Here is a 15,544-nt window from a genome sequence, read left to right on the forward strand (position 1 = left end):
AAAAAGACGCAATGAGACAGTATCTCTGGAGGACTTGGATAGGTGATGTTTCCGGTCGGGACCCATCTTCAGACTATGAAGAGAGACACAAAACGCTGGAGTCACTCAGCGGATCAGGCAGCATCCCTGGAGAAAAGGTATAGGCGACGTTTCGGGTCGACACTCTTTTTTGTGGATCTCCCTTATTCAAGAAGAGTCTTGACCCGAAACGTCACCTATTCCCTTTCTCCAGGGATGCTGCCTGACCCGCTGTCCAGCATTTTGTGTGTCTGTCTCGCTTCGCTGTTGACCAGCATCTGCAGCTCCCTCCCTTCAGATTGTGAGCTTCACGGGAGGGAGGCTGCCACTTTAATGAGGCTCCACCCCGCGGCCTTGCCCCCGTTACCCGCCTCTATTTGAACGGTCTGATGCCCGCGTGCCAGCAACAGCCCGCACGAGGACGCGGCGGCGAGGAGGAGGAGCATTTGAAACCGGGACCCCACTGGCCTGAACTCACCACAAACAGTATCTAGAATATAAGTCTTCCGTCAGCCGGTGGCGATGATAGGAATCAACAACGGCCTCCTGTTCTGTCAGTGCACCTCCTACCTGCTTTCCTTCATCCTCGCCTTGTTCGCGGCGGTGCCGCTGGGCCAGGATCAGCATGAGTTGCGAGGCCGCTGCCTGTTGTACGCGGCGGGCCGCTGGCAGCAGCACAACGCCAGCGAGGGCTCCGGGTGCGCGCAGGCACAGTGTTTCCGATTGCTGCACTGGGGTCCAGTGTCCGCATGTCGTTTCTGCCTCTTCATGAGCATCTTCTGCTGCGTTTACTCCGCGCTGCAGGGGTTCAGGAGCACCTACACCCTCTACAAAGGCTTCGAGGAGTAAGCACTCGCCTTGTTGCTTTCGTTCATTAACCCCTTGCATTTGATTTCTAACCGTGTTGGAAACGATTTTTTTCTTGTCAATGTTTGCTCTTAGTCAGTCTTTGCTAAGTTTAATTGACGTTTAATTGTGTAACTATGTTTGCAAACAAATACTCCATGCAAACAAAGTATTCCATGCAAGTAAGGAATGGTTTATGAAAAGATAAGTAGTTCCCCCGATCGAGGAATCATGCGGCAGTTTCTTCCGGCTGGTGAATATTCGGGTACTGACCCGAAACGTCGCCTATCCCTTTTCTCCAGAGACGCTGCCTGACCAGCTGAGTTGCTCCATCACTTTGTGTCTTTCTTTGGTATAAACCAGCACCTGCAGTTCTTTGTTGCTACAGTTAATGTGCGTTTTCCTCTCCAATAATTCCAGCCTGACCTGAATGTTTCTGACATTTTATCTTTAAAGGCCGTGGGACGAGCATCGAAAATGTGACTAGAATTTAACTTTCGTGACCCATGTTTGGTATCTACTTGAAATTTGGCACAGATTTAGATAAAATATAATTGAGAAGGAATTCATAACTCGTCAGTGCCAAAAAATGCACACTAATTAATTAAGCTAATTAGAAAATTTGATCGAAAAAGTAAGCGCCATCTAGTGCTCAATGCTCATATTACTCTATGGGGAGCCTAATTCTGTGCTGCAGTCTATTTAAACCATGTATTATTATACCATATATGTATATATGACGTGAATATGACTGTTATATATAATTATATTATGTAAAAATAATATAATGAATATAATTGTGAGTCTGACTGGAGGTGTATGTTGAGTGAGACTGCCGCAGAGGTCCCGGGTTTCACCGGCTCCTGAACCTGCCTAATCAATGGGTGAGGGCAGATCCTGTGAGTTTCCCCGTTTACTGAACCCCACTGACTGCCAGTGTGCAGAGTGGGGGTCACGGCCATAGTGGGACTGGGGCAGTGCCAGGCTGGGGGATGACGAAGGCATCTTCCATTGAGAGGAAAATGCCTAACCCTAACCTTAACTCGCCCCCCCCTTCCAGAGCTGTTCACGGCTGGATCCGCTTTGGGACCGGATGCGGGATCTGTTCATGTGGCCGCTCAGCGCGTCCACCTCGACCAGGATGCCATTCAAGATCATCAGCAGCAGCCCACCTGACGCCACAATTACACCGAATGTCAACATGGTGGGGAGCAGCACTGCCCTGCACGCCACCCGGGCCGCCTTCAGCAACCCCATACCGCCCCCGTCAATCCTTCCGCTCGCTCACAGCACCGACAGGCCGACCAACACCTCACTGCACCCACCGGCCGACAGCCCGAACGACCCCTCGCAGAACCCACCGGCCGGCCGACAGCCCGACTGACCCCTCGCAGCATCCACCGGCCGCCCGACTGACCGACCCCTCATTGCACCCACCGGCCGGCCGACTGACCGACCCCTCATTGCACCCACCGGCCGGCCGACAGCCCGACTGACCCCTCGCTGCACCCACCGGCCGGCCGACATCCCGACTGACCCCTCGCAGCACCCACCGGCCGGCCGACAGCCCGACTGACCGACCCCTCATTGCACCCACCGGCCGGCCGACAGCCCGACTGACCCCTCGCAGCACCCACCGGCCGGCCGACTGACCGACCCCTCATTGCACCCACTGGCTTACCAACAGCCTGACCGACCCCTCACTGCACCCACAGCCCGGCCGACAGCCCGACTGACCGACCCCTCATTGCACCCACTGGCCTACCAACAGCCTGACCGACCCCTCACTGCACCCACAGCCCGACCGACTGACTGACCCTAACCCTAATCCTAACCCTAGCTCTACATTTTTATTTAACAGTTCACATCATAACCTTGCAAAGATAAATAAGTTGTAAAACAAAATATCAGCAAGGTTAGCATTACCTTTATTCCTTCGAAACCTTGCTATTGTTTTGATGTTATTAGGAGGCAGCCATGATCCCAGAATGCTTGCTGCCGAGCTAGCATGAAACAAAGCGCGTGATTGGTGAATTGGCGTCCGACTCAATGTCAAACGTGCTTTGATTGGACAATTACTACTGGGAAAATTGGAGGTTTTTCTCGTATTTAAAAAATAATTGTAGGCTTTGTTCTTGATGAGTTTCAGGTATGATTTCAATAATATTTTTACACAGTATGTTATAAATACAGGTAGATACATGATTTGGGTCACGAAATGAATCGAAAAAGCACCTCGGCCCACTAAACAAGGCCTGATACGAATATGCCAACAGTTTGGCAGGACTGGGTGGATAATATTGGTGTGCATGTTTGAAGTGTATTTGCAGTTAATTTACTGTTTGACTATCAAAGGAACAACATTGTAACTCAAAATCCTGTGGGTTAACAAGCTTAAATCTGATTCATTTAAATATATAGTCATTGCCTCCAACTCCATGTGATCAATTCCATAAAACCTAAATCAAGGTGCACAATTGTAGTTGCAAGGGTACAATAGAGATATGCACAATTAACCAGATAAGAATCTGCTCGGGCAATTTATTAAAGTTGGGGGGTGTCAGTCTTGGCTCCACTTCCCTACCTGATCTTTATATCCCTCTGACAATCTTGTACTTGCCAATTGCATCTCTAAACATAGAATTGAGAATTGAAAATACTTGTAAACCTCTGTAAACACTGTTTTCTTCATCTCAAATATAAATTGAATGCTCTCTAGGTCTGTATTCTCCAGCCAGAAGAAACTGCTGCATTATTCCTTATCTTGGAGCTTAAGGTTGCTAGCTGCTTTAATTCAGCTCTCCTTATATGGAAGAACAGCACTTCTCACTCTGCTTGTTGAGCCTACAACCTAACAGCATGACGATTAAGATCTCCAATTTCATATGCACCCCCACCCCAACTGACAGCTTCTTCATGTCTGCATGAACCCTTTTCACTCCCCCTTGCCCCCGTTACCCCCTTTCTTTCCCTTTCTCTCCCTCCCCTTCTGCTTTTTCCCTTCTCCAGGTACTGTATCCCCCCCCCCCCCCCATTCCCTTCTCCCAACCATCTCCCCTCCCGTCCTGCTGAGTTCTTCCAGCAGTCTGTGTTTGATCCCTAACCATCCTTGACAGCACCTGCCGAACTTGCAGCTCCACTAATAAGGAGGGCAAGGCATTTGGGCACAAAATGACATGGCCACCTACATTTTCCCTTGCACAGGCACATCACCCTGACTTGGAAGTATGTTCATTGTTATTGTGTCTAAATTGTGGAACACTTTCCCTATTTTGAGTACTTTCACCTTGCGGATAGCAGTGGTTCAAACTGGGAGCTTGCCATCGTCTTTCAAGAACAGTTAGGGTGGAACCAACTTGCCAGTAATATCTTCATTTCCAAAAAGGGCTTAATGCTTTAAAATGTTGGTTTGGCTTGGAGCTGCATTATGAAGATTCATTGTTCATTGTTCATCTAAGAGCATAGGTTTGGATGTTGGTTTATCACACATCTACTGAAATTGAAGGAGTATAAAATATTGGTTATTCTGGCTAGCACCTAATAAATAATTGAATCATGCTCCAGAGACTTGAAAATTGTGGTTGCACAAGAAACTGCAGATGCTGGTTTACAAAAAAAGTGAATCCGCAGAAGGGTCCTGACCTGAAATGTCACCTTTCCAGGTTTCCAGAGATGCTGCCTGATCTACTGAGTTATTCCAATGCTCTTTTAAAAAAAAAAGATTTTTGTCAATGGTTAAATGTCATCTTAATGTTTTTTACGTTTGTAGATCAGCTTTTTCAGAATTTATAGGCATGCTTCTTAGCTGCACCACTACCTTTTTGATGCTGGTCGCTAGTGCTACAGTGAGTGATGGGCTTAAAATATGGTGCAGTTCGGTCACCGACAAGGGTAATGTAACAATCAGGTATGAAATGTTGATAGAAATTTGTGATGGAAATAAGTATGGATAGAATTTCCTGCCAATAGTGAGCTTCCCTTGTATATCAGATGTGCAAATCAAAGTGCCTTTACTAAATCTGTCATTGTCCACTTGTGGGTGTGATCTGAAATGGTACAGTAGCAAAAATTATGGAACAGAAACCCACCCAAGAAATGACTGAGAAAAGTTTAATAACTGGCAAAGCTATGCCACCAGATTTTAACAGCTAGAAAATCTTTCTGACATTCAAACATTGGAAAAAATAGCAAGTCTAAATTGAATCACTTAAATGTACTGAAACAAAGAACACTAAATTCATTGTTTAAGAAGCAAATAACCATTGTTTCACTCAGACCTCTTCACTCAAATGGTTTGGCAGGTGGATTCTCCAGCCTGTGCACAACCATCATCAGGATTCACACAAAAATGCTTAAGAGTCAAATCGGCAAATTTGCTGGGATTAAAGCATTTGCTTGAGAATCTTGAACTTTGGTGCTGTAAAATAACAACAAATATTTAAACTAGGAATCTGGTAAATAAAATACAATAGATCCTCTTACTTGATCTTGAATTTTTAAACTCAAACTTGAATGATTAGTTCAACAAAGAAACTGACAAGTTACTAAAGAACCTAGCATAAATGTGTGCAACCAAACTTGATTTCCCAGAGGGAGAAGGAAGAGATAATTCACTGTATCTCTTCCCCTCATGATCTTACACACCTCTCAAAAGTTACATTCAGCCTCCTGCACTACAAGGAATAAAGTCCTAGCTTGCCCAACTTCCCCATAGCTCAGACCCTACAGGAGGACTGCTAGTGACTCTCATCTGACTAGATCATCATTCAGTTTTAGATGTTTGCAGCTGCTCTGTTCCCTTTTACATCATAAGTTCTGCTATTTGAAGAGGTTCAATTTGACATTTTTGTTTTGGGGCAAAATATTATTTTTCCTATTGGGTTTTATCAGCACTTCTGAAGTTCAATATCTCCTGCTTAGATGGAATAGGGCAGTAAGTCCACTTCCATCTGAAAATGCCCTGCCTAATCATAAACCATCCTGATTGCTAGAATGGCATAATTGATGTCAAAGTTCTGGCACTGCCAACACTGATTGGAGTGGTTGAAGAAGGCAGGCCAGCTCACCACTTTTTCAAGGACAATTAAAATTGGGTGATAAATGCTGGATTTGATACAATGGCCTAGATTTGCATTTCTGTAGCAAATAAGTGTTATGGTATGGTTTCTGTGGAATTTAAATTAACTTGAATACAAATTTATTGTGGTAGCATTTTAAGTTACATAGAAACATAGAAAATAGGTGCAGGAGTAGGCCATTCGGCCCTTCGAGCCTGCACCGCAATTCAATATGATCATGGCTGATCATAATCTTGGGTTTTCCATTAGAGCAGGATCCTTTCTACCGTAGTGAATTGTCTTCTAGAGAAAATCAGCTTGTTCCCCTCTGCTGCATACTCTCACTGAGAGCTGGTTTGTTTTGGGTTCATGGGCCTGAAAAATGCCAAGTCCGATTTCAAGGCAGATGCAAAATGATTGCTCCCCGGGAGTATCCTTTTCCTTTACGCCTACCTGGGAACAAACCAATGCTGAAATTGAAACCTTCCTGCACTAGGAAATAAAATACATTTATTGTGTTATCCATGTATTTTGAACTGTGTAAAGCCACACATAAAATCATTTTTGATGAATAGATCTTGTGTATTTGATTAATGACTATTCCATTTTGTTTCAGTTGCAGAGATGCCCAAGACGAACCCCTTAATCTGAATGTGGTTCCGACTTTGTTCTATGATCACTTTGGCACAGCACAGGTAAATCATGTGCTAAAATGAGTCTGCTTATGAAACTAGTATAAACTAATCATTGGTAACTATCTATTTGTTATCCTTTTTCAGTTTGGCCTCTGGTGTGCTTGGGTAGTGTGGATTATATTGACAATACTTGCTTTCATGAAAGTTTCTCAATATCGTGGTAAAGACAACTTTTCGGTGCAGTACAAAGAGTCTCTTCTAAACCCGCGATCACAAGGATATTTTCATGGACAAGTAACCAATGTATTCATTTAACCTAATAATCCATAACTGATTGCAATTTGTTGATATGGAATGTGAAATCTTTAAAACTTCTATTTATTGGGAGAAAACAGGATCTGTTTCAGTAATTTTATTTCAGTAAATGGATAAATTGTCTTAACATTATTTGTAAGGAATTTAGAATGTGCCTATCCAAATTTATTTCCTGAATGGGCTCTTCTGTATGCTTAAGAAATACAAGGCACATGAGTAGTCCTGTTTTTTTGCTGCAGATTAATAATGCAAAATTGTACCAGGAGACTTAGATTTTTTAAATGTATAAAATATAGTGGAAACAGATACCAAATGTGTATTCGAAAGATCATTAACTTGCTGTATTTACTCATGTAAAATCTTATTGTGGTATGTATAGTTATCCTTTGCAACATTTGGGTGTTTATCTCAGAATTGATTTAACCATAGTTTATTTTGGGTATCCCTAGGTTTGGGGTGTAAATTGATGGATTTGAGCTTGTGAGTAACTTCATCCAGTATTGGTCATGGTTACGATGACTTGGGCAGATTCTGGTCACCTCGATTCACTTGAAGATGTAATAAGCATTATCTAGTAGATTGGTGAAATTTGTAACTAAATTTCAAATTGTCCCATTGGAAACTTAACAAAATAAGTCTGAGATCCAATCTCATTTAAAATTGAAGAATAGGTAACTTGTTCACCACAACTAAGTCTGAGGCAGAAAACTGATTCTGTAACGGGTCTAGCAAGAAATTGTTTAATATTAACCACCTACAGCTAGGAAATCGTGCATATAGTTTAATATGGGGAAGGTGATATGCATTTCACCAAGTTGATAACATTTAATATCTTCCAATGATATTAACTTCAATTAATTTTATAACAGTAGCAACTAAGTCAACAAAACAAGATTACAACCTGAATCACTTGCTGCTTTCCTCCTTTAGTACCGGGCAAAATAATCATGTTCTCTAATACTTAAAGAAAGATCTGCAGATGCTGGAAAAATTGAAGGTAGACAAAAATGCTGGAGAAACCCGGCAGGTGAGGCAGCATCTATGGAGAGAAGGAATAGGCGACGTTTAGGGTCGAGACCCTTCTTCTCGACCTGAAACGTCGCCCATTCCTCTCCATAGATGCTGCCTCACCCGCTGAATTTCTCCAGCATTTTTTTGTCTATGTTCTCTAATACAAAGTGTGTTGAAAGTAAGTGGATTTCAGTACCAATTATGGAAGAATATCAATAACCTAAATTGATAGGATTTCGCCTGGAATAAAATACAAAGCTCTGGAAATTCAACTGGCCACTTCCTAGAATGATTCACCAGATGCAATTTCGACAACTGGCTCTTTCCTCATCTTAAGAGTATTGTGGGGGAAATAATTCTAATGTCTCTAGGATAACTGGTTTTAATGCAGCAGTGCTGGATTCTGCCCCCCAAGAATCAAAAGGTATGGGACCAACATTCCTATTTCACTGTGCTCCTAATTTTCATTCTTATGTAGGACATCCCTGCCCTAGTCATTGGCCTGTTGCTCTCAGCTAACACACTGAATCTAGCATTGGTCCTGGGTTAAAACATACTTGAGTGATGTTTAGCATTGTCAAAATATCCAGGTAGTTTCAGTGTGTGGATGTTAATGTTCATCCTGGAAAAGTTCTTTTTAATTATCAATTGCTGAAATTCCAGTTTTCATTAAGTTGATTGTACCAAAAGGAGCAGCTTTTTGTGGTATAAAAAGAGCAGATTCATGACCATGTTTCGGGTGGAATTTCAATAAATTTAGTTCTGCAGCTGTCTGCCTTCCAATTAGACATTTCTAAGTATATCAACTCACTTGACGTTATCAATGATTTGTTATAGTACTTTTGCACAAATTATATATTTTCTGTGTTGTACTTTCCACTACAAAGAATTAAAATTCAAGGAGCTATCTTTGCAATTCCTTTACTTTGGTAGTGTTAATAGTTTAGTGATAAGCATGGAAACAGGCTCTTCAACCCACCAAGTCCACACTGACCATTGATCACCCGTTATACTAGTTCTGTTACCCACTTTCACATCTACTCCCTACGCACTAGAGGCAATTTACAGAGGCCAATTAACCTACAAATGCACACGTCTTTTAGGGTGCGGGCCGAGCATCGAAATGTGTCTAGAATTTAACATTCGTGATCCATGTCTGGTATCTACTTGAAATTTGGCACAAATTTAGATAAAATATAAATGAGAAGGAATTCATAATTCGTCAGGGCCGAAAGTTACACATTAATTAATTAAGCTAATTAGAAAATGACATCGAAAAAGTAAGCGATAATTGTGAGTATGTTGAGTGAGACTGCCGCAGAAGTCCGGCTCCTGAACCCGCCTAATTAATGGGTCAGTGCAGTTCCTGTGGGTTCCTCCATTTACTAAACCCCACTGACTGCCAATGGCAGAGTGAGGGTCACAGCAGTAGTGGGACTGGGGTAGTGCCAGGCTGGGGGACAGATCTGCAAGGCATCTTCCAGTCGCTTTAAATAGGAAAACGAGTGAGACTGCCGCAGAGGTCCCGAGTTTCACCAGCTCCTGAGCCTGCCTAATTAATGGGTCAGGGCAGATCCTGTGGGTCCCCCCGTTTACTGAATCCCACTGACTGCCAGTGTGCAGAGTGGGGGGTCACAGCCATAGTGGGACTGGGGGACAGACCTGTAAGGCATCTTTCAGTCGCTTTAAGAGTAAAACGTCTTATTTCTGATGTAAATGGCACATCATGACCAAGAATCAAATACTCTCATGTTTACTCGATGAGTATTCATTTTAAGTTACAATGAGCCTGTATTTATGGTGCCTTTGCAAAAGAGGGCTACTACCTTTAACCTAAATGAACCCAAAAAGTGTTGCATTGTTTGTGTATCTGTAGTTTGTGTGTTTGTCTGTGTGTACCTGTCAAACATGTATATTATTCAAAGGTTCAAAGGTTGATTTATTGTCACATACACCTAGATGTAGTGAAATTCTTTTTGCCAATGCAGCACATAAAAAAGAATACAAACATAACAATAATAAATAGCTTTAACATAAAAACATCCCCCCACAATGGTTCCCATTATGGGGGAAGGCACAAAGTCCAGTCCCATCCCCAATGTCCACCCATAGTCGGGCCTATTGAGGCCTCCACAGTTGCCTCTACGGAGGCCCGATGTTCCAGGCCGTTCTCGCCGGGTGATGATGTTCCGGCGTCGGGAGAGTCCTCTCAGCGGCATGGGAACCCTGGAACGGCCGCCTCCCTACTCGAGACCGTGGCTTCCGGAGCCGACAAGGCCGCGCCGAATGGAGCTCAACTGGCGATCTCGTCACGAGATCCCAGGCTCCCGATGTAAAGTTCAGCGCCGCCGCCCGCAGCTCCGCGATGTTTTTAACACCAGTCCCAGCTCACCGGAGTTCCAGCGCGGCGACTCAGGCAAGGCACCGCCCGCCCCGCAATGGCACTCCAGCGCTGCACCGCCGTCCTCAGACCCGCAGCTCCGATGCCGAGACTCCGGGCGGTCCCCTCGCTCCTCGGATTCGCAGCCGATGCCGAGGCTCCGGGTGGTCCCCTCAGGAAATGCCGCTCCAGGCCCGCTGGTAGGCCGCGAGGACGGGTCAAAAGTGCAGCCCGGAGAAAAGCTGCATCTCCGACCAGGTAGGGACCCTGAAAATTAGTTTCCCCCTTCCCCCCCCTCCCCCACACATAAAAAAGCTAGAACTCCTTAAAAACAAAACACTAAACTAACTAAAAATAAGAAAAAAGAAATGAAAAATAGACAGCTGCAGGCTAGGCAGCCATACCCCCTACAGGTCGGCGCCAAACGTCATTTGAAGTCATTCGTCACTATCGGGACCTTATGACTTGTGTAGATGTGTGCACGAAGCTAACACACACACACACACACACACACACACACACACACACACACACACACACACACACACACACTTTTAGCATCCAGCACAAAAGCAGCACATGTTATTCACCAGCATGCCATAATCATGTAATTCACTGATTGTTTAAATAATTCGACACAATAAACAGTAAAACACTCCACATTAAAAGAAGACTTTATATAATTATTTATTTTCCCAATCTTTTGGTTTACATTCCATCTATTCATCTGAATATTCTTCATCAGATTCTTTTGTAGTAAGAGAGTTTTTTGCAGTCAACACACTTACATAATGCTGTACATGGCACACCATGCTGTTGACATGAGCATCTTCCTTTCCCTATACTTGAATTCCCACAGCTTGTTTTCTTGCATGAACAGTATGTTAATTCTAGCAACGTGCTTGGAGCTGGAGGCAGATCAGCCCAGTCAATGTCCAATTCACCACCTACAATTTTCCACCTATGTCCCTTTAGACTGGGAATTTGTGGAAACTGTTCCAGACATTTTGAATGTATAGCCAGGGCCGGCCTCAAGCCGATTGCTCCCAATTGGGCCCCACGCTAATGTTCCGTATTTAGTACGGAAATACGAATTCTCTTTGTTAAATAAAGATTTTTTTTAATTCGCCATCCGGATTTCTTTTAAACGAACATGTATAACAACCGCTGCACGGCCATCAGACACAAACGATTTGTTAACTAGTACTGTTAGCACTTCTTAACAGCAAGTAGTTAACACCTTGTTATGCAAAATCATCAATCTGCATCCATCCGCATTCCTCAGTAAATGTTATTGTGTTTTGAACAAGTATTAATGACGCCGTGTCTGAATTCAGACTGAGACACGGTCTGAAGAAGGGTTTCGGCCCGAAACGTTGCCTATTTCCTTCGCTCCATAGATGCTGCTGCACCCGCTGAGTTTCTCCAGCATTTTTGTGTACCCTCGATCTTCCAGCATCTGCAGTTCCTTCTTGAACACATTAATGACGCCGTGTTCCTTTGAATAAAATTCACGCGGTGTCATTAATACTTGTTTAAAACACAATTACATTTACTGAGGAATGTAGATCGATGACACGTTGAGAATTTCATTAAACTCACCATCATGAGTGAGGGCCCCGGACCGCGAGAAGGGGCTTCTTCCTGGTGTGCAGGTTAGTCATTCACCTACCGACCCACATTGTGTCTCTCTGTCTTTTGCTCTCTCCCTCCCTCCCTCTTTCTCTCGCGCTCTCTCTCTGTCGCTCCCCATCTCGTCTCTCTCTAGCTCTCCCACTCCCTCTCTATCACCTCAGCATTCCCGGAATCATTGCCGTTTTGAGGTAGACAAAAATGCTGGAGAAACCCAGCGGGTGAGGCAGCCGCCTGGCCTGCTGGGTTCCTCCAGCACTCTGTGTTTTTTGTTTGGCTCTGAAGTTGAAGGTGGCTCAGCGGGACGGGCAGCGGCTCTGGGGAGAGGGTTGCGTTTCTGGTCGAGACAATCACAAGTACTCTCACCGACGTGAGTTCAGTTCAGTCTGAAGAAGAAGTCTGAAGAAGGGTCTTCTCTCCAGAGTCGCTGCGCTGCCTGTCCTGCTGAGTTACTCCAGCTTTATGTCTACAATTTCAGAGAATTACAATTTCTCACGGGGGGGGCTTATAACGTCTCTAAACCCCTCTGGGACCCTCTGAACACCTCTAAACCCCCTCTAGCCCCCATATTCCCCTCTAAACAATTCTAAACACACTTGAACCCATCTGAAGCCCTCTAAACATCTCTAAACCGTTTAAACCCCTCTAAACTAGGAGGCTGCAAAGGTGACTTGGATAGGCTGGGTGAGTGGGCAAATGCATGGCAGATGCAGTATAATGTGGATAAATGTGAGGTTATCCACTTTTGTGGCAAAAACAGGAAAGTAGACTATTATCTGAATTGTGGCCGATTAGGAAAAGGGGAGATGCAACGAGACCTGGGTGTCATGGTTCACCAGTCATTGAAAGTAGGCACGCAGGTGCAGCAGGCAGTGAAGAAAGCGAATGGTATGTTAGCATTCATAGCAAAAGGATTTGAGTATAGGAGCAGGGTGGTTCTACTGCAGTTGTACAGGGTCTTGGTGAGACCACACCTGGAGTATTGGTACAGTTTTGGGCTCCTAATCTTGCCATAGAGGGAGTACAGAGAAGGTTCACCAGACTGATTCCTGGGATGTCAGGACTTTCATATGAAGAAAGACTGGATAGACTCGGCTTGTACTCGCTAGAATTTAGAAGATTGAGGGGGGATCTTATAGAAACTTACAAAATTCTTAAGGGGTTGGACAGGCTAGATGCAAGAAGATTGTTCCCGATGTTGAGGAAGTCCAGAACAAGGGGTCACAGTTTAAGGATATGGGGGAAGTCTTTTAGGACCGAGATGAGAAAAACGTTTTTTACACAGAGAGCGGTGAATCTGTGGAATTCTCTGCCACAGAAGGTAGTTGAGGCCAGTTCATTGGCTATATTTAAGAGGGAGTTGGATGTGGCCCTTGTGGCTAAAGGGATCAGGGGGTATGGAGAGACGGCAGGTACAGGATACTGAGTTGGATGATCAGCCATGATCATATTGAATGGCTGTGCAAGCTCGAAGGGCCGAATGGCCTCTACTCCAGCACCTATTGTCTATGGTTCTATGACTGCGTCCAACTGCTGTCTGGTTCGTTGATCGGTTTGCTAGATATGAACTGTTTTGGGAGAGAAAAATGCTCACGGCAGACCAAATGTGTTAAACAGAAATTGGTCAGATATTGAGCTTTACAGTGAGAAATCATGTGAAATAATCACTGAATTTAATTTTAAATGAATGTACCTGCATGTTATACTGTTTAATTTGGAGATACAACCAGATAGTCTGGTTGATACAACCAGATTAGTTTGGAGATACAACCAGATAGTCCACTGAGTTCGCACCGACCAGCGATTTTTGTTACAGATTTGACAATTTTATTTGGCGGCCAATCAAACGCTGTCTCTAAGGGGGTTGCATCCAATCACCAACCAGCTTGCCTTAAAATTCCCGTCCAATCAACAAATAGGTCTCCTCCCGTCCAATCAGCCGCTGTCTCCAAGGACATTGTGTCCAATCACATAATTAGCAGCTACGGTAAAGGTTGGAAGCCAGCGGAGCTACTGACAGTCAAACGGAAGGGAGCAGGAGAGATTCACACAGTGTATAATCCATAGCACCTAGTGTACAATTTCATAATATATACTAAATAACTGGGCTGACACACCTTGGCTGGGAATCTGGGGTTCACCAAAATTGTTCCCAATTGGGCCCCGCACCCCCTAAGGCCGGCCCTGTGTATAGCAGCCTGTTAATTTGCTCTCAGGACATGCTTTCTGAGAGAGTCTGCGGTGGGTGGAAGACGTGCCTCTGATTTTGCTAACATAAGGAACAGGTTGTATCTAGCTTCATCTACTTTCTCACAGCCCTGCCCTGCCCAGCCCATACAACTTGCAAACAAATTTCTCTACCACTTTCACCAATTCATCACTGACTGTGAATGAGCTTCCCATTTCATGAAAGGTGGCCTGGGTAGCTGTGTCACTTGCAAGCAACTTGAAGGCATTGGATTTGGATTTTCCATGAAATGAGCTAACTGAATCGCAGCCTGTGAAATAGTGCAAAGATATCAAAGCTTCGCTAACAGCTGGTCCCAGATGTGAGCTAATCTTTGATAGACTCAAACTCCTTCTACTGTTGCCTTTTCCAGTGTGCAATAATAAATCTGCTCCAATGTGTTGAGACACAGCGACTCCAATCACAAACACATCTGTGTCAGGACTCCTGATTATAATTGGGTATCTAGCTGTATCTGTTGAAGTTGATGGTTGATGACGAGCAGCATACTGACAATGAAGGAAAAGACGAGTTTCTGCTTCTTCATGGTTGCACTCCAGTTCTGGTACCAAGCGAGCATTCATTTGCCCATTGTCATCTGTCAACTCGTGACACCACTTTGTGAGCAACAAACACTGTTACATTCTTCAGGCATGCAGATGGTTTGTTCTGCCAAGTATGAAAAAAAGAACCTGATAAGCTCTGATTTGTTGTCACCACATGTAAGACATTTCTTCCATTGGTGAAGTACTTGCTGGTCTTCGCTGTAGATTTTTGTAATTAAGTTTCCAGCAACAGTGCATCGCCCTCTCTCAGCATTCTTGATGCTTTCGCTCCTATAAGTATCAACTACAAAGTGCATAACATTACTCTGAACACCGAGGGCAAACTCAACGAGTTGTTTCAGAAGGTGATCAGCGAGCTTGCCCAATGTTGATGGAATACTTCTCTGGGACAGTTCTTGCACCATAGCTATACCATCTACAATCCAAATGCTCCCTGGCAGAATGTCAACTTGTGGAGATAGTTGTACTTGCAATTCGATGTAGTGCATCAAGGATGATTTTGCAGTTTTGTTGTGGCCCATCTAGATGTGCAAGTGAGAGAGGATGTGGACCCATGTTGTATGTCAGCATGTTACGGATATCGAGCTTCCGTACATTAGCGATGATCACTGTGGAACAGATTTCTGTCAGCCTTTAACACCACTTCCATTCCTTTGATTTTAGATTGAGTAGACTTATTCATCGACTGGAAAGTCTTCGTGTTCTTCTTCTTTAGTGGCTTGAACATATCTTCACTGCCCTGGAGGCGATCTTTGGAGTATGTGATGAAAGTTGCATCTCCCTTCTCCCACACAGTGATGTAAGCCTCAGTTACATCCTTGGATGCAACACAGCCAGATGCTATGTGGACTAATTGG

General features: G+C 44.2%; 1 protein-coding gene across 1 annotated transcript; it reads left to right on the forward strand.

The window, feature by feature from the left end:
- The first annotated feature begins 411 nt into the window (after positions 1-411).
- LOC116976203 (transmembrane protein 179-like) lies at positions 412-8,789 on the forward strand. Its single transcript, XM_033025879.1, has 4 exons — positions 412-863; positions 4,634-4,771; positions 6,538-6,616; positions 6,701-8,789. Exons 1-4 carry the CDS (start codon positions 541-543, stop codon positions 6,869-6,871), a joined length of 711 nt encoding a protein of 236 aa, XP_032881770.1. The 5' UTR covers positions 412-540; the 3' UTR covers positions 6,872-8,789.
- The last annotated feature ends 6,755 nt before the right edge of the window (positions 8,790-15,544 follow it).

Source organism: Amblyraja radiata, chromosome 8, assembly GCF_010909765.2.
Source record: "Amblyraja radiata isolate CabotCenter1 chromosome 8, sAmbRad1.1.pri, whole genome shotgun sequence".
NCBI classification, from domain to species: Eukaryota; Metazoa; Chordata; class Chondrichthyes; order Rajiformes; family Rajidae; genus Amblyraja; species Amblyraja radiata.